We start from the raw sequence: 18890 nt of genomic DNA, 5'->3' as shown, positions 1-18890 counted from the left end.
TCCATCTGCTTTCTTGAATTCCAAATTTAATTATTACTATCATCTCCTCTCTTGTTCTCCCAATCCTTTTTTAAAATCCCTTTGGTATCATTTTAGTGGAGTTTGGATAGGGAAATAAATTAGACACATTGTGCTCAATCTATCCCATGATCCTGGAAACCAACATATTATATTCTAGCATAATTTCATTTAATTCTGGTCTTATTTTGGTGTATTTACCTTTGTTATCAGAATTATTTCCTAGACTTCGGTTTTCTTCACATAAATGAAAACTAGAGGATATTATTCTGTGTCTGCATAGGGACACAGTTGAATTCTTTTCAAAACCTTAGGGGATATTATAGTGATATTCACTTCCAACATATTCTGGTTTAATTGACGTTTTTGCTTAAAAACATAGACTGCTGTAAGCAGCCATCTGCCTCAAGTAGAACCTTGTGTTACCATCCCAGTCAATATTCAGAGTTTGTAAAAAGTTGAATAAAGAATATATATTTCATTAAATCTGGATTGCTGTCAATTATCTTATTCCATTTTTATTAATACTGTGGTCATAATTAGTGGAAATATGAGAAAGATAGTTGTTTATGATGATGGCTTATAACTATCTCTACCAGTATTTTCCCCCACATAAATATTCAAGAACTGACTATACCTTAGATTTAAATTTTTAAGGGTGAAATTTCGAACATCAATAAAAGGTACAGGGCAGACTGAAACCTATACCTCCTGAATTTTTGCTGTTCTCTAAGCTGTCATCGAAGCATAAGTAATAAGGGTAATATAGTAGGTGTGTCACACTACTTTATCACTCCTCCCTTTTTAAGATGGGAAACCAAGCCAAATTTTAGATTTTTTATCAGTTTCTGCTGAGTTTCCAGTTAATGGGTTAAATCACAAAAACCTCAAAATATATTTTGGTATCTTTTTAGGGTGTTAAATTTGATTAACTCCCTGGATGTCATTGACAGACAGACCCTTAAAATGCTTTACTTGTAACCTGTCTTCAGGTCTTCAGTAGTTCATAGATATAATTATTTTCTTTGCCTCATATTACAAAATTAAAGAATTGGGGATTTGATTTGGTTTTTATTCACAGATTTTTAAAAGTTTGTGTTTTGTTGTCTAAGTATTCTCTTTTCTCCCTAGCTCTATAAATTTTATTGTTACTAAAAGAAAAGCGGGGAGAAGCTATGCTTTCTTCCTCACCTTTGTTCAAGCAGGAAAAAGTAAAGAATTGACTCAATTGACCGTGAACAATCAACCCCACGTACAGGTCTTGGGAAGTTTCCAAAAAGATATAGTGAATTGAAGCAGACTACACAAATGTATACATAAATAGAGTCCCAAGGGTTTATTTGTGGACAAAAACCAATTATGTGAAGCATTTCCTGAAATTGCTTGCTATTGTCAGGGTAAGTAATCACAAGTAAGACATCAGGTTGAGAATGAAAACGTTTGTCCCTAGCTTTGTCATATTGTCTTCTCACAGAGGAAAATCTTTGAACAGTTTTGAGAGATTATCAAAAGGATCCTCTTTCTGTAGAGTTCTGAAAGATACATTATATTACCATTTCTTTTCCTCCCAGGTTAGCTTATTTCAGTTGCTTGAAAAGAGAGATTTGAAGCTGTTGTATAGTTGATGTCCTCATAATGGCATTAATGTCATCTTGGATAAATGTTTAAGTCTAAGATTAAATTTAGTAGTTTGTCCCGTAGTTGAAAGAAGGACAAACTTTAAGGCCAGCAGTATCACAAGTATTGTACTGTATATAAAGAACTTTTCTCTATCTGCTAATTGAGCACATGCATCTAGGTGTACTGTTCGTCCCTGTAATAAGCCAATGAAGGTGGTTTTTTTGTTTGTTTGCCTTCTCCCCAGGAGGGGAAAAATACACACATGTATACATGTACACATGTATTTAATGACCACCATATTAACCTTCAAATAAACCAATCACATTGCTATTGCATTCTGTATTTTATAGTCATTCAAACACACACAAATCTATCTTTGGATTATCTTAATTGAGTTCAGATATTTCTTTTATAACTGTTAACCACAAGGAACCATGTGTGTGTGTGCGTGTGCGTGTTCCCTGGGCTGGGGTATTGGCATCTTTAAATCATCTCAGCTGATTCAACTGTGAGGTCTGGGTCAGCAAATAGCTAGACCAGTGGCTCTGCTCGTAGAAATTACTTCCCTTCCTCTGGTAATTTCAAACAATTCTAATTTGAAGTTTGAGGAAAATTAAGGATTTCTCTGATTTCAGGTGACACTGGAGAGGTAGTTGGAGACCAAATCATGCAGGCCTTTCTCTTTGTGAAGTGTTTGTTCAAGTCTTTGCCCAGATTTTATTGGAGTGTGTGTGTGTGTGTGTGTGTGTGTGTGTGTGTATGTGTTTTCTTATTGCATTTAGAAGTTACTTATATATTTTGGTTCTTGACTTGGACTGTGTATTGCAAATACTTTCTGTCTCTCTGGTGTTTTAAACAGAGATATCATATCAGATTTTCATTTAAATATCATTACAAGAATGAATGGGAGAAACAAGTTTTTCAGTAGTTCTAGTAGAAGATGGTAGGATGTGGGACATGGAGAGAAGAGGACAGGTTCAAGAGATATTTGAAACTCAGTAGAATTTGTTAGTGAAGATAAGGTAAATGGTGGGTAAGATGAGAGGGAAGTGTCAAGAATGGCTTCAGTTTCTGGTTCATAAGAATACCACCATTACTATGGACTTATTTTGTTTAAGATGTTGATAATCTACATAGAATTATACAGTCGTTATTTGCCTTAAGCATAAGACTACTATTTAGAATTTTTAAAAAATTACTGCAAATTGCAAATTTATTGGTCATTTTATGGTTTAGTAATCTTTTTAAATTGTTACCTCATGGATTATAAAAAATACGTTGGAAGTTATATTACTTAAATTTTATTTTGAAAACTATGTTCAATTTGGAGTCTAAAGTAGAATGGCTTCGTGGTTATATAATATGGCTCTAGTAGATGATGAAACAGTAAGACATTAATGGGAAATAGGAACTTAAGAAAATCAATGAATTAAAATTGACTTTTTGTTTTATAGGGGTCCCTTCAGTGTTGTACGACGATGTATCAACAGAGAAACTGGGCAACAATTTGCTGTAAAAATTGTTGATGTAGCCAAGTTCACATCAAGTCCAGGGTTAAGTACAGAAGGTAAGAGATGGATTTCAAGTAAGTTATTTGATGTCTGGCTTTATTTCATCTCCAAAATCCATTTACCAACCTAACCTTCATCTGGGGATGGGGAAGCAGAGGGTGTGATGTAGAGGGAAGTGGGTGGAGACAGTTTAAACTCTATTCTAGTTTGTCAGAATTCTAGGACATAGTATTTGAAAGACAGGGTAATTTACAGAGTTATAAAATCATCTAGGATTTCTATGGGCCTGTGTTTTTTGACTAGGAAGAAAGCAAAAATCTGGACATTTATTTTTTAGGGTCTAATTTTGAATTCTATGACATGGGTCATGGGATGGGAAAGGAGAGAGGTGAAATAATGGCAAGGATGATAATTGAAGATTCAGAAGAAACTTAGTTACCTCAAAATGCATCGCTTATTACCTTTAGGGTTATGATTTAGTGGAATTAAAACATTCGTATCTCACATTTGGCTTAAGTCACATATGATATATGTGTAAAACTTTGAAAGATCAGTACTGTTAGGACTTTTAGGACTTAAAATTTTGTTTCAACACATTATTATGGATAATCATATTTATATGTATATTTATAAACAGTATGTAAACATTTTAAAGTTCTTTTTTGTTTTTTAAGCCATAGTTTCATGTAACTGTGACGTACATGCTCATACTTCAGATGGCACAATTGATCATGATATTAATTTTTCTAATTAGCCCATTACTAACTTTTCACTTTTCCACAGTTCAGTAAAAAAATGAATCCTTCTTTAGTCCTTCCGTTTTTAATCCCAAGAGCAATACAGTTGATAATTTAGATTAGAAAATCTAGGGCAGTGTAGCCTATTTATATTTTGTCCAGTTATTTTACCTTGGGAAGTAGAAGCCCACATAATTGTGAGTTAATCTGTTCCTGGAGATCTTTTTTTCTTTTAAATACTTTTGTGACCCTTTGAATTATTATTATTCATATAATGATTATGGAAGATTCTTAGAAGTTGCTACTCACAAAGAATAACTAACTGATTTGTTTTTAGTGCTTTAATATTTAAAATATTATGGTAAGATTTAGAGATTTTATATTTTATGGTTTTATACTCTGGAATTGGCTGTTATTGCTTTTGAATAGAAATTATTTTATAAATCTAGCAACATTTAAAATTGACTTTTAAGTAGAGTTTAGAACAAAATTATATTTCCTTACACTTTTAACTGCCTTTAAGATTAATATTCTGTGTTTGATTTTTCTGTACCTCTGTTGTCTGAGCAAATACTGAGGTGATTTTGTATAAACCTAATTCATTAGACATATGTTCTGATGCTGTTTATAAACTTAGTAAGATTCCAATTTTAAATCACAAGTCTAAGTCAGTTACTCAATTACCAATATTAAATTGGAATAATATAAGCCAAATTCTCATAAGCATTGTTATAAATAATTAAAACAAATATTAATAGCTTCTTTTTCAACCCAAAATTATCAATACCAGAGTTTTGACTTACCTCATTGTTGTACCAAATTCTAATTCTCTCCAGGCTAAAGATATTTTTTCAGGAAACAATTACTTACCTTCTCATTGGCTGAGATTGTTTATTGACAGATTTCTTCAGCCAGATCTCTTGAGCTACAGACTCAGAATGCCAAGCAAACCTCTGTCTCTTGTCACTTGGTCAGGGGGTCAAATTCCAAATTTACAAAAGAGGAGAGGACTTAGTATATAGTTCATATACCTGATATTAAGTCCTGACTTCATTTAATATAATATGTGGGAGTCTATCGCTGAAGTTATAGCTCACTCCTTCATTGCTTTGCCATTGCTTTGGCTATATAAATGTCTTCAAGTCCTATTCTGAAGACAAACCCAGCCATTCTATTGATCCCTCATCCTCTTAAGCCTCCTTGAACTTAATAGAATCCTGTGCTCTTTTCATATCCTTCCTATATGGTAGGACCACAACGTATAGATATTAAATGATATCCAGTTGGATTCGGGATATTACTTATGACTTTATCTGATTTTGGTCAGAGTTCAGTGGTATTCAAGTGAAAATAGGCAATTGGCCCTTTATATTTATGGCACCAGAATTAAGTTTTTCCATCGTCTTTAGCATAACCACTTAGTACTCAGTATAAAGTTAGGAAACAATCAAAATTCCATCTCCACCACCTCCACCTTTTTTTTTTGCAATGGGATTCCCATACCCTCTATTGCTCATGTTCATACTAGCTGTCTTGATTCTAACTTGGACACATTTTATTATAAGATGTATAATATATGTAATAAATAGTAAATTATTTCATTATATAAAGTGTCTATGAACAGGACTTCCCCTCCCTCAACTTCTTTCAACCCTTTTCCAGTCACTATGGGCAACACATCTTAACTCCTCTGCTCTTCTGGTCCATTTACAAATTGTTAGGGTCCAAAAATGACGTCATTCATGGCTTAGCATAGAAGGAGATGCTACGTAAGAAGACACATATTTTGAAATAAAATTTAACACAGTAAAAAGGAATCCGTAAGTTCAAATAATATCTAGAAATATCTATATTTACTGTTACATTCTTTCCCAAATAAACTTATCTCTTAAGCAACAGATAATTTAAAATCTATTTTATCTTTATTCTTTCCTTTTTGTTTCATTTTATTATTTTATTTTTGGCTTAGTGGTTTGTTTGCTCTTTGTTATTATCTCAATATTTTTTCTTGTTTTCCTAGTGTACTTGTATTCAAATACATTATTGAGTGAAATAGGTCTTTAAAGGGTTATCTAAGAACCTACCATATGCTATTTATTTGAATAGGTCATTATAATGCAAACGATAAATAAAAAGAGCCCCTAGCCTTAAGGGACCTATGTTTTAATAGTCTCCAACCATTGTTTATAACATGGTTTTTATTAGGAAAACAATGTGTAATAAATTTGAAGTAAATCATTTACAAATTAATTTTTTTTGAGATGGGATCTCTCTCTTGCCCAGGCCAGAGTGCAGTGGTGCAATCATGGCTTATTGCAGCCTCGACCTCCCTGAGCTCAGGTTATCCTCCCCTGAACCTCAGCCTCCTGAATAGCTGGGACTACAGGCATGCGCCACCACACACAGCTGATTTTTTGTATTTTTTGTAGAGATGAGGTTTTGCCATGTTGTTCAGGCTGATCTCAAACTCCTGAGCTCAAGTGATCTACCCACCTTGGCCTCCCAAAGTGTTGGGATTACAGGCATGAGCCTCCACTCCCAGCCCACAAATTTACTTTTGAAATGAAATGTGTTGATTTGTTGGAGACCACCTGTACATGTTTTAATATTTTAAATTCTCATTGCTCTAATGAAGATGAGATATTATAATTGATGAGGCTAAAGATGAGATATTTCATAAAAGATGAGATATTTTTGAATATCTGTTCTCTGTCTTTGCCATCAAAATTATAATTTTTATTTTATAGGACTTCTTAACTTGCAGGTTGCCGAGTATTCAATAATCCCTTGAAATTGTAAGCAGAATTATGTTTATTTTTTTTAGAGTCCATAGCTCTCATTAGATTCCTAAAAAGGTATATTATTCCTAAATGATTTAGAATTTCTCCTTTCACCTATATGGAAAAATGAAATTCATGGTTATGAACATGAGATGAATAGGAAGTTTCTACTAAATCAAAGCTGGATGAATTTATATTAGGATATGACTTCTGATGGGGGACTTTTTATACTTACATATACAGCTTCCATTAATGAATTTCCTAGGTTATTATCTTGAACTTTTAATTAATATACTTTTTGTCTCTTATTCTACTGAGCCACTAATTAAATTAGACTTTTTGTTTTAAAAATAGGTATCAAAACTAATTCAGACAAATTATAATAAGGAAACTAAAGGAAAGTAAGACATATAGAATTGGAAACTAAATTATCAAAGTTCTGAGTTCTTGATAGGACTCAGTTCTTTATGGTTTATTGTAAAAGTCCAAAATTAACAATTTCTATTTGGGAGTATTATACGTTGTGTTCTAGAAAGAGTATATTTTGGGTTCTAGTTTGCTTAGTCTTCAAGAATGTCTCATTCTAAAGTCTTAGATAGTAGGTGATATCAGTGAAATTGAAGAAGTAAGGACCTTGACAATTCTCATTTTAATTTTTAAAAAAGAGAAAACTGACAGAAATGTCAGACTCAACTTGTTCGGGGCTCTGGAGATTGGCCAAAGGCTTACAGCTATCCAGGAATAATTTATTCAAGAAAACTGACTGATTCTTGGTAAGAACAGTGAACTTCATAGCATTGTATAATAATTTGTCCCATTCACTTCCCCCTTTCTTCCAGTTCTGTAGTAACCTTGAAAACAAACAGTTCACAATCACAATGAAAACCAGCAACTTGACAGCCATCAAAGGAGGCTGAATGGGGATGGAGCTCCTCCAAGGCTGCATTCCCATAATATTGTCATTTTTTTACTTGTCTGGTAGTTCCCTGGAAGACTTCTCAGTACATTTGTGTTTTTATAAAGGAATACCAGAGAGTGGGTAATTTATAAAGAAAAGAGGTTTATTTGGCTCATGGTTCTGCAGGCTGTACAAGAAGCATGACACCAGCATCTGCTTCTGGTGAGGGCTTCAGGAAACTTCCAATCCCAGTAGAAGGGGAAGGGGAGCCAGTGTGTACAGAGATCACCTGGCAAGAGAGGAAGCAAGAGAGAGATGAGAGGTACTAGGTTGTTTTTTTTTTGCTTTTTTTTGTTTTTTGTTTTTTTTTTTGAGACGGAGTCTTGCTCTGTCCCCCAGGCTGGAGTGCAGTGGCGCAATCTCGGCTCACTGCAAGCTCCGCCTCCTGGGTTTACGCCATTCTTCTGCCTCAGCCTCCTGAGTAGCTGGGACTACAGGTGCCCGCCACCTCGCCCGGCTAGTTTTTTGTATTTTTAGTAGAGACGGGGTTTCACCGTGTTAGCCAGGATGGTCTCGATCTCCTGACCTTGTGATCCGCCTGCCTCGGCCTCCCAAAGTGCTGGGATTACAGGCTTGAGCCACAGCGCCCGGCCAAGAAAGAAAGCCCAAAAGCCTACAGCACCCGGTATTCCCAGGCGGTCTCCCATCCAAGTACTAACCAGGCCCGACCCTGCTTAGCTTCCGAGATCAGACGAGATCGGGCGCGTTCAGGGTGGTATGGCTGTAGACTAGGTTGTTTTTAACAACCAGCTCTCATGATAACTAACAGAGTGAGAACACGTTACTGCCAGGATGGCACCAAGGCATTCATGAGGGATCCACCCCCATGACTCAGATAGCTCCATTGGGCCCCTACCTTCAACATTGGGGATCAGTCTTCAACATGAGGTTTCAGGGGACAGACATCCCAACTATAGCAACCCCTCTTGCAAGACTGTCTTTAATTGGCCTGACTCAGAGATCACCCAGTGCAGAAAAAAGTTTCCTCTGGGGGCATTTGCCAAAAACCTTTAGAGGTAGTTATTTAATTTCATTGCTGCCTGAGGCATAGATAACAGCTGGGCAAACAAAAAGCTAACCTAAAACCTTAAAACAAAAAGCTAGGGAATGAGATGCCCATAGAGGCTTTGAAAAAGCTACAATGTATTCTCTAGAAAATATTATGTTAAGAAAGTCATGCACATATATAAGACTGTGAACAAGCTCAGGAAAAATCTAAGAAGGACTTAATTTCTCACCTCTAGCTGACTTTCAGGCTATGCAAACAGGAATTGAATGATAAGGTAGACATGTGATCTCCCTGAGTGAGTGTTGAAGGTATGCCCTACGCATCCACAAAACCCTTGAGCAAAGACTAAGCTAAACAAGCAGAGACATAAAAAAGAATACAGACAGCAGAATGTGTTCCCCCAAAAAAATCACTAAGCAAAGAGCAGGAGTAACAATAAACAGCAACAACAAATCCTGCAGAAAAGGAGATTCTGATTTTTAGAGTTGACACATAATATTATTTAAGACACCCAGTTTTCAACAAAAAATTATGAGGCATGCAAAGAAACAAGAAAATATAGCTCATACTTTGAGGGGGAAAGCAATCCATAGAAACTGTTCCTGAGCAAACCCAGATGCCCAGATGTTGGACTTACTAGAAAAAGAGTTATCAAATAGAAAGTATCAGAAATGAGATAGAAACTATAAAAAATGAAAAGAGAAAATCAAATCAAAATTCTGGAATTGAAAAATACAATAACTAAAGAGGCTCAGCAGCATATATGAGGAGGCAGAATAAAGAATCAGAACCAGAAGACATGAAGATAGGTTCATTGTAATTATCTAGTCTCCAGAACTGAAAGATAAAAGAATGAGCTAAATGAGCAGAGCCTCAGAGACCTCTGGGGATACCATCAAGAATACCAACATATGCATAATGAGAACTTCAAAAGGAAAGGAGAGAAAGGAGTAGAAAGAATATTTGAAGAAATAATGGCCCAAAACTTCTTAAATTTGATGAAAACATAAATCTACACAACCAATAAGTTCAGCAAACTCCAAGTAGGATAAATGCAAAAAAACACCATAATCAAGCTGTCAAAAGCTACGGACAAGGGGAGTATCTTGAAAACAGCAAGGGAGAACTGGAAAATCACTTACAAGGGATCTATAAAAATATTAACAGCAGATTTCTCTCAAAAACCGAGGATACCGAAAGGCAACAGGGTAACATTCAAAGTGCTAAAAGAAAAATAATATCTACCAAGAATTCTTTATCTAGCAAAAACATACTTCAAGCGTGTAGGATAAATGAAGATATTTTCAGATAAACAAAAACTGGTAGAATTTGTCACTAGCTTCCTTGCCCTACAAGGAATACTAAAAGTCGTTATTTATGCTAAAAAGAAAAAAATTAATTTTTTTAATTTTTAATTTTTATGAGTATATAGTAGATATATATATTTATAGGTTACATGAGATATTTTGATACACAATCACATCAGGGTAAGTGGGGTATTCATCACTTCAAACATTTAACCTTTGTGTTACAAACAATCCAGTTATATTCTTTCAGTTATTTTAAAATGTACAATTAAATTATTAAATTATTTTTCACTATAGTCACCCTGTTGTGCTAGCAAATACTAGGTCTTATTCATTCTTTCTATTTTTTGTACCCATTAACCATCCCTACTTTCCCCACCTCCCACCAGTCCCCCTGCCAACTACCCTTTCCAGTCTCTGGTAAGCACTCTTCTACCTGTATCCTCCTGACTTCAATTATTTTAATATTTAGCTCCCACAAATAAGCGAAACATGCAATGTTTGTCTTCCTGTGCCTGGCTTATTTCATTTAACATAACGGCCTCCAGTCCTATCCATGTTGTTGCAGATGACAGGATCTCATTCTTCCTTATGGCTGAATAGTACCCCATTGTGTATATGTACCACGTTTTCTTTATCCATTCATCTGTTGATGGACACTTAGGTTGATTCCAAGTCTTGGCTATTGTGAATAGTGCTGCAGTAAACATGGGAGTGCAGATACCGCTTAGATATACTGATTTCCTTTCTTTTGGGTATATACCTAGGAGTGGGTTTGCTGGATTGTATGATGGCTCTATTTTTAGTTTTTTGAGGAACCTCCAAACTGTTCTCCATGGTAGTTGTACTAATTTACATTCTCACCAACAGTGTATGAGGGTTACCTTTTCTCTACATCCTTGCCAGCATTTGTTACTGCCTAACATTTAGATAATAGCCATTCTAAGTATAGTAAAAGGAAGTATAGTAAAAGTATAGTAAAAGGAATGACAAGAAATCAAAGTGGAACACCATAAAATATCTATTTAACACAAAAGGAGGCAGTATTGGAGGAATACAGGAACAAAAAAGACAGATAGAAAACCAGTAGTAAAATTACAAACATAAATTGTACCTTTTCAGTAATAATATTAAATATAAATGAATTAAACACTCCAATTACAAGGCAGAGATTGGGAACATGGATGAAAAACAGGTGAGATGGTATCTCATGTAGTTTTTTGCTGTCTACAAGAGACATACTTCAGATTTTAAAAATACATGTAAGTTGAAAGTAAATGAGTAGAAAAAGATATACAGTGCAAACAGTAACCAAAAGAGCTCTGAAGTGGCTATTACTAATATCAGATGAAATAGACTTTAATAATTAAATCAGAAATTTAATAATCAAACAGAAATTGTTACTAGAGATAAAGAAGGACATATTATAATAATAGCAGCATTAATCCATCAAGAAGATTTAGCAATTATAAACATATATGCACCTAAGAACAAAGCTCCAAAATACATGAAACAGAAAAAGACAATTAGAGGGAGAAATAGAGAATTCAGCAATAATAGTTGGAGACTTCAATACCTGACTTAATAATGGATTCAACAACTAAACAGAAGATCATTAAAGAAAGGGAAGGTGGATTTGGGCATCACTAGAAACCAACAAGACCTAACAGACATCTGTATAACACTCCACTCAACAACAGGAGACTATACATTCTTCTCAAGTACACATAGAACATTATCTAGGATAGACTGCATTAGCCCGTCAAATATGTCTCAATCAATTTAAAAATATCTGAAATCATACAAAGTATCTTCTCTGGCCACAATGGAATGAAAGCAGAAATCAATAACAGAAACAAATTTGGGAAATTCACAAAGATGTGGAAATTAACATAGTAGCCAGTGGGTCAAAGAAGAAATTACAAGAATACTTAAAAAATACTCTGAGATGAATGAAAACAAAAATATAACATATCAATATTTATGAGATGCAGCAAAAGCAGTGAGTGGGGGAAGTTTATTATTGTAAATGCCTATATTGAAAAGTAAGAAAGAGCTCAAATCAATAATTTAACCTTCCACTTTAAGAAACTGGAAAAGAATATTAAACTTCACAGGCAAAAATAAGGAAGTAATAAGGATTATAGGAGACATAGAGACGAGAAAAAACAATGGAAGAAGTCAATAAAACCAAAAATTGTTTCTTTGGAAAGGTAAAAATAAAAATTGAGTATACTTCTTGAGTAAAACTGACTCAAGAAGAAATAGAAGATCTGAGTAAACCTGTGATAAGAATAGACTGATATGTACTCAAAATTTTCCCATAAAGGAAAGCTCAGGCCCAGATAGCTTAATGGTGAATTCTACTACATGTTTATAGAGTTCATATCATTCCTTCACACATATTTCTGAAAAATAAGAGAGGGAACACTTCTCAACTTTTTCTGTAAGGCCTGCAATACCCTGATACCAAAACCAGACAAAGACACTGCAGGAAAGGACCAATATCCCTTATGAATATAAACACACACATTCTCAAGAAAATACTATCAAACTGAGTTTAGCAATTTAAAAAATGTTCTATAGTTCTTCAGAAAGTTAAATCTAAGGTTATATGACCCAGCCATTTCACTGCTAGGCGTATGCCTAAGAGAAATGAAACATATATCCAGATAAATCTTGTATATGAATGTTCATAGCAGCATTATTCATAATAGCAGAAAGATAGAACCCAAATGTCTACCAACTGATGAATGTATAGACTAAATATGGTATATCCATACAATGGAATGATTTTTTCAACCATAAAAAGGAATGACATACTGATATAAGCTACAACATGAATGTATCTTGAATACATTGTGCTAAGTGAAAGAAGCAAGTCACATGAGATTACATATGTTCTATTCATGTGAAATTTCCAGAATAGGCAAATGTGTCAGAACAGAAGGAAGTAAATTAGTGGTTGCCCAGGGTATGGAGAGAGATGAGATAGGGAGTGTCTGGTAATGGGTATGGGATTTCTTTTTGAAGTGATTAAATGTTCAAAATTTGAACACAGTAATGGTTGCATGACTGTGAATATACTAAAATCCATTAAATTGTATACTTTGTGGACAAATTGTATGATAAGTTGAATAAGGATTTTTTAAGTACCACGAGTAAGTAGAATTATAACAGAAATTCAAGCTTGTTTAAACATTTAAAATCATTGTAGTATACCTTATTAATAGAAAAATGAACAGTCCACATGATCATCTCAACAGACAAAAAGCATTTACAAAATTCAACCCCCTTTCATGATAAAAACACTCAACAACCTACAAATAGAAGGAAACTTCTTTAACCTTTTAAAAGGCATCTAAGAAAAACCAAAGTCTAACTTTATATTTAATGTTGTAAGATAATTCTTTCTTCTGAAGATCAGGAATAAGATAAGAATATCTGTTCTCAATATGTTTATTCAACATTGTACTAGAAATTTTAGCCAGGGCAGTTATGCAAGAAATAGAAATAAAAAGCATCCAGATTGAAAAGGAAGACTTAAAATGCCCTCTATTTGCATATAACATTATCATATATATATGAAAATCCAAAGAAATTCACAAAAAGACTTAGATGTAATAAGTGAGCTTAGCAAGGTTGCAGGATACAAGATCAATATACAAAAACCAATTGTATTTCTATACACAAGCAGTGAAAAATCTAAAAATGAAGTTAAGAAAGCAATTCCATTTACCGTAGCATCAAAGAGAATAAAATCCTTAGGAAGATACTTAACCAAGGAAGTGCAAGGCTTATAAATGGAAAACTATAAATATTGTTGAGAAAAATTAAGGAAGTCCTAAGTAAATGGTAAGATCTCTCATATTTGTCTACTAGAAGACTTAATGGTAAAGTGAAAATATTTCCCAAATTGATCTATGGATTCAAAATCCCTACTGGCGCTTTTTGTAAAAATTGGCAAACTGATCTAAAAATTTCCATGGCAAAACAAGGTACCCTGAATAGCCTTAACAATCCTGAAAAACAACGGACAAAGTCACATTTTTCAATTTCAGAATTTTTTTTTTTCTGGAGGTGGAGTGTCACTCTTGTCATCCAGGCTAGAGTGCAATCTCGGTTCACTGCAACCTTCGCCTCCTGAGTTCAAGCAATTCTCATGCCTCAGCCTCCCGAGTAGCTGGGATTACAGGTGTGTGCCACCACACCCGGCTATTTTTTTTTATTGTTAGTAGAGACAGGGTTTCGCCATGTTGGCCAGGCTGGTCTTAAACTCCTGACCTCAGATGATCCACCTGCGTTGACCTCCCAGGGTGCTGAGATTATGGGCATGAGCCACTGCTCCCAGCCCAGAATTTTTTATAAGCTACATCAATACACATAGTGTAATCCTGGCATAAGGATAGACATATAGGTTGATGAAATTGAATTAACAATCCAGTAGTAAATCCACATATTCACAGTCAAATAATTTTCAACTGTGGTGCCAAGATTGTTCAATGGAGAAAGACTAGTTTATTCAAAACAGTGGTATTGGGACAACTGGATGCTGACATGCAAAAGATTGAAGATGGACCTCTACCCCTCACCATATACAAAAATTAACGCAAAGTAGATCAAAGATTTAAATGTATGAGTTAACACCATGAAATTTTTAGAGAAAACATAGACATAAATCTTTATGACCTTGGATTAAGTAATGGTTTCTTCATTATTACACCTAAAGCACAAGCAACTGAAGAAAAAAAATAGATAATGGGATTCATCATAATTTAAAATTTTTATGCTTCAATAGACACTATCAAGAAAGTAAAAAGAGGCTAGGTGCGGTGGCTCATGCCCATAATCTCAGCACTTTGGAAGGCCGAGGCATGCAGATCACTTGAGGTCAAGAGTTCGAGACCAGCTTGGCCAACATGGCAAAACCCTGTTTCTACTAAAAATACAAAAATTAGCCAGGGATGGTGATGCATGCCTGTAATCCCAGCTTCCCAGCTACTCAGGAGGCTGAGGCATGAGAATTACCTGAACTCAAGAGGCAGAGGTTGCAGTGAGCCAAGATCATGCCACCGCAGTCCAGCCTGGGTGACAGAGTGAGACTGTCGCCCCCACCCTCCCCCCCAAAAAAAGAAAGAAAAAGATAATACACAGCATTGGGGGAACTATTTGCAAATCATATATTTGATAATCTAGTATCTCAGGTATACAGAGAACTCTTTAAAAGTCAACAATAAATAAAAACAGATAACCTGATTAAAATGATAATGGATTTGAATAGCCATTTCTTCAAATAATATTTACAAATGGTCAGTAAACACATGAAAAGACATTCAGTGTCATTGGCTTTTAGGAAAATAGAAATCCAAACCATAATGAGATACCACTTCACACCCACTAAAATGGCTGTAGTACAACAAAACAAAACAAAAAAAACAAAAACAAACAGTAACATGTGTTGGCAAGGATTTGGAGAATTTGGAACCATCGTACATTGCTATTGGGAATATAAAATGATGTAACCGCTCTTGAAAAGTGTGGCAGTTCCTCAAAAGTTGAACTTAGAGCACCCTATGACCTAGCAATTCTCCTCCTAGGTATATACCCAAAAGCATTGAAAACATAGGTAGACACAAAAACTGGTACGTGAATAGTCATTGCAGCATTATTTGTAGCAGGCAAATGTGGAAACAAACCAAACGTTCATCAACTGATGAATGGGTAAGCAAAATGAATATTACATACAATAGAATATTTATTGTTCAGCCTTAAAAAGGAATTAAAGGTATGCAAAACTGGTTCAACATTTGAAAATCAATTAATGTTATCCATCACGTCAACAAGCTAAAGAAGAAAAATTACTTGGTCATATTAGTAGATGGAGAAAAGGCAGTTGACAAAATCCAGCACCCTCAACTTGATAACGAACGTCTACAAAAAAACCCTACAGCTAACATCTTACTTAATGGTGAGAAACTAGATGTTTTTCCCCTAAAATTGGGAACAAGACCAGAATGTTCCTGTTCTCTACTCCTGTTCAACATCCTACCAGAAACCCTTGCTAATGCAATAAGACATAAGGAAATAAAAGCTATACGGATTGGGGGAAAAGAAGTAAAACTATCTTTGTTCTGAGATGACATGATTGTCTATGTAGAAAGTCCCAAAAATCCCAGAGAATCAACAACAACAAACTCCTGGAACAAATAAGGGATTATAGCAGGTTGCAGGTTACAAGGTTAACATATAAAAAGTCTATCGCTTTCTTACATGCCAGCAATGTGCAAGTGGAATTTGAAATTTAAAATATAACACATTATATTAACACCAAAATATTGAACTGTTTATGTATAAACATAACAAAATATATACAAGATACATACAAAGGAAATTTCTAAACTTTGATGAAAGAAATCAAAAAAGATCTAAATAAATATATATTCCATGTTCGTGGATAACAAGACTCAATGTTGTTAAGAATCAATTCTTACCAACTTGATCTGTAGATTCAGTGCAATTCCAAGCATAATTTCAAGAAGTGACTTTGTGGATATTGACAAACTGATCTAAATTTTATATGGAAAGGCAAAAGATTCAGAATAGACACCATATTATTGAAGAATAAGAACGAAGTTGGAGAACTGACACTACCTGACTTCAGTACTTGACTTCAATACTTTAAGGCTACAGTAATCATGACAGTGTGGTATTGGTGAAGGAATAAGCAAATAGATCCATAGAATAGAATAGAGACCCTAGAAGTAGATCCACACAAATATTGTCAATAGATCTTTGACAAAGTAGCAAAGGCAAACCAATGGAAAAAAGATAGTCGTCTCAACAAGTGGTGCCAGAACAACTGGACATCCACATGAATAAAAATGAATTTAGACATAGACCTTACATTTTTCCAATAAGTTTTTTCATAATACTTTTCCCCTTAGACCAGGAATAAGGCAAAGTTGATCACTTTTCACCATTCTTCTTCAACATATTTCTGGAAGCTACCACAGTAAGGGAAGAAAGGTAAATATAAGCATGTAGATTGGAACGGAAGAAATGAAACTGTCCCTGTTTGCTGATGACGTGACGGTCTACATAGAAAAATGAAAAGGAATCTACAAATAAAAAGAGAAACTCCTAGAACTAGTGAGCGAGTTTGTCAAGGATATGAGATAAACATACCAAAAATCAGCTATTTCTCTATACTCACAAAGAACACCTGGAAACCATAGTTAAAAGCATAATACCATTTGCAGTTGCTTAAAATAAAATGAAGTGCTTAGGTATAAATCCCACAAAACATACACAAACCTTGTATGGCGAAAACTACGGAACTCTGGTGAAAGAAATTAAAGATCTAAATAAATGAAGAGATGTACTCTGTTCAGGGATTGGAAGACTCAACATAGTAAATATATAATTTCTCCCCAAATTTATCTCTAGATTTGACCCAATTTCAATTAAAATCCTAGGAAGATTTTTTTATGGATATAGAAGGCTTATCCTAAAATATTTCTGGAAAGGAAAAAGAGTAAGAATAGCTAAAACAATTTTGAAAAACTATGATAAAGCGGGAGGAATCATTCTACCCACTATATAGTGGGAGGAATCATTCTACCCACTATATAGATTTATATAGCTATAGGAATTAATATAGGGTAGTACTGGCAGAGAGATAGACACGTAGCTTGATGGAACAGATTAGATTACCCGTAAGTACCCCCTCACAAGTACAGCCAAATAGTTTTTGAGAAAGATTCAAACCCAATTCAATGAAGAAAGGGTAATTTTTTTCTACAAATGGTGGGGAGCAATTGGACATCCATAGGCCAAAAATGAACCTCAATTTAAACCTCATGCCCTATAAAAAATTAACTCAAAATAGATCATAGATTTAAATATAAAACCTAAAGCTACATAGCTTTTTTTTTTTTTTTTAAAGGCAGAGTCTCACTCTGTCGCCCAGGCTGGAGTTCAGTGGCGCGATCTTGGCTCACTGCAACCTCCCCCTCCCGGGTTCAAGTGATTCTTGTGCCTCAGCCTCCTGAGTAGCTAGCTAGCTGGGGCTACATGCACATACCACTATGCCTGGCTAATTATTGGTATTTTTAGTACAGACGGGGTTTCACCATGTTGGCCAGGCTGGTCTCAAATTCCTGACCTCAGGTGATCCACCTGCCTTGGCCTGCCAAAGTGCTGGGATTACTGGCATGAGCCACCACGCCTGGCCGAAATACATAACTTTTGAAAGAAAATGTACCCTAATATCATTACGACATGGAGGGAGATGAAGAATTCTTAGACATGACACTAAATGCACAATTCGTAGATGAAAAAAGAAAGAAAAAAAAACCTCAACAGTAAAAAATAAAACAAATAGTCCAATTGGATAATGGTTAAAAGACATGAACATTTTTCCCAAAAAGGGTTATACAGGTTCTAAACAATTACATGAAAATATGTTCAACATCATTATCCATTAGAGAAATGCAAATTAAAGCCACAATAAGATATTGCTCCACACTTAATAGAACAACTACAATAAAAAGGTGAGGCCAGGGGCAGTGGTTCACACCTGTAATTCCAGCACTTTCACAGGCTGAGGTGGGAGGATTGCTTGAGCCCAGGAGTTCAAGACCAGTCTGTGCAACGTGGGGAGACTCTGTCTCTTAAAACAAATAAATAACAATAATGACAATACCATATTCTGGCAAGGATGCAGAGAACTGGATCTTTCATGTATCTGGTGTGAATATAAAGTGGTACAGTCACTCCAGAAAAGAGTTAGGCAGCTTCTTTAAAATTCTAAAACATACATTTGCCATACAACCCAGCAGTTATACTCCTGGGAAATGTACATAAGTACATTCCTAAGGAAATGAAAACTTATGTTCACAGTAAGACCTGTAATCAAGTTTTTATAGCAGCTATACTCATCATAGCTAAA

The 18890-nt window shown here is 34.9% G+C and overlaps 1 protein-coding gene across 4 annotated transcripts in view; it reads left to right on the top strand.

Moving 5' to 3' along the window:
• CASK (calcium/calmodulin-dependent serine protein kinase (MAGUK family)) overlaps positions 1–18890 on the top strand; it is a 405996-nt gene that overhangs the window by 71766 nt on the left and 315340 nt on the right. For all 4 annotated transcript variants that reach the window (XM_011980193.1, XM_011980192.1, XM_011980191.1 and 1 more), the window contains exon 2: positions 3093–3205. In XM_011980193.1, coding sequence (XP_011835583.1) covers positions 3093–3205 — 113 coding nt within the window. The remainder of the gene's footprint in view (positions 1–3092; positions 3206–18890) is intronic.

The sequence above is a fragment of the Mandrillus leucophaeus genome, unplaced genomic scaffold (assembly GCF_000951045.1).
Source record: "Mandrillus leucophaeus isolate KB7577 unplaced genomic scaffold, Mleu.le_1.0 Scaffold209, whole genome shotgun sequence".
Taxonomy (NCBI): Eukaryota; Metazoa; Chordata; class Mammalia; order Primates; family Cercopithecidae; genus Mandrillus; species Mandrillus leucophaeus.
Note: the sequence above shows the minus strand (reverse complement) of the source record. Positions and strands in the feature narration are given on the sequence as shown.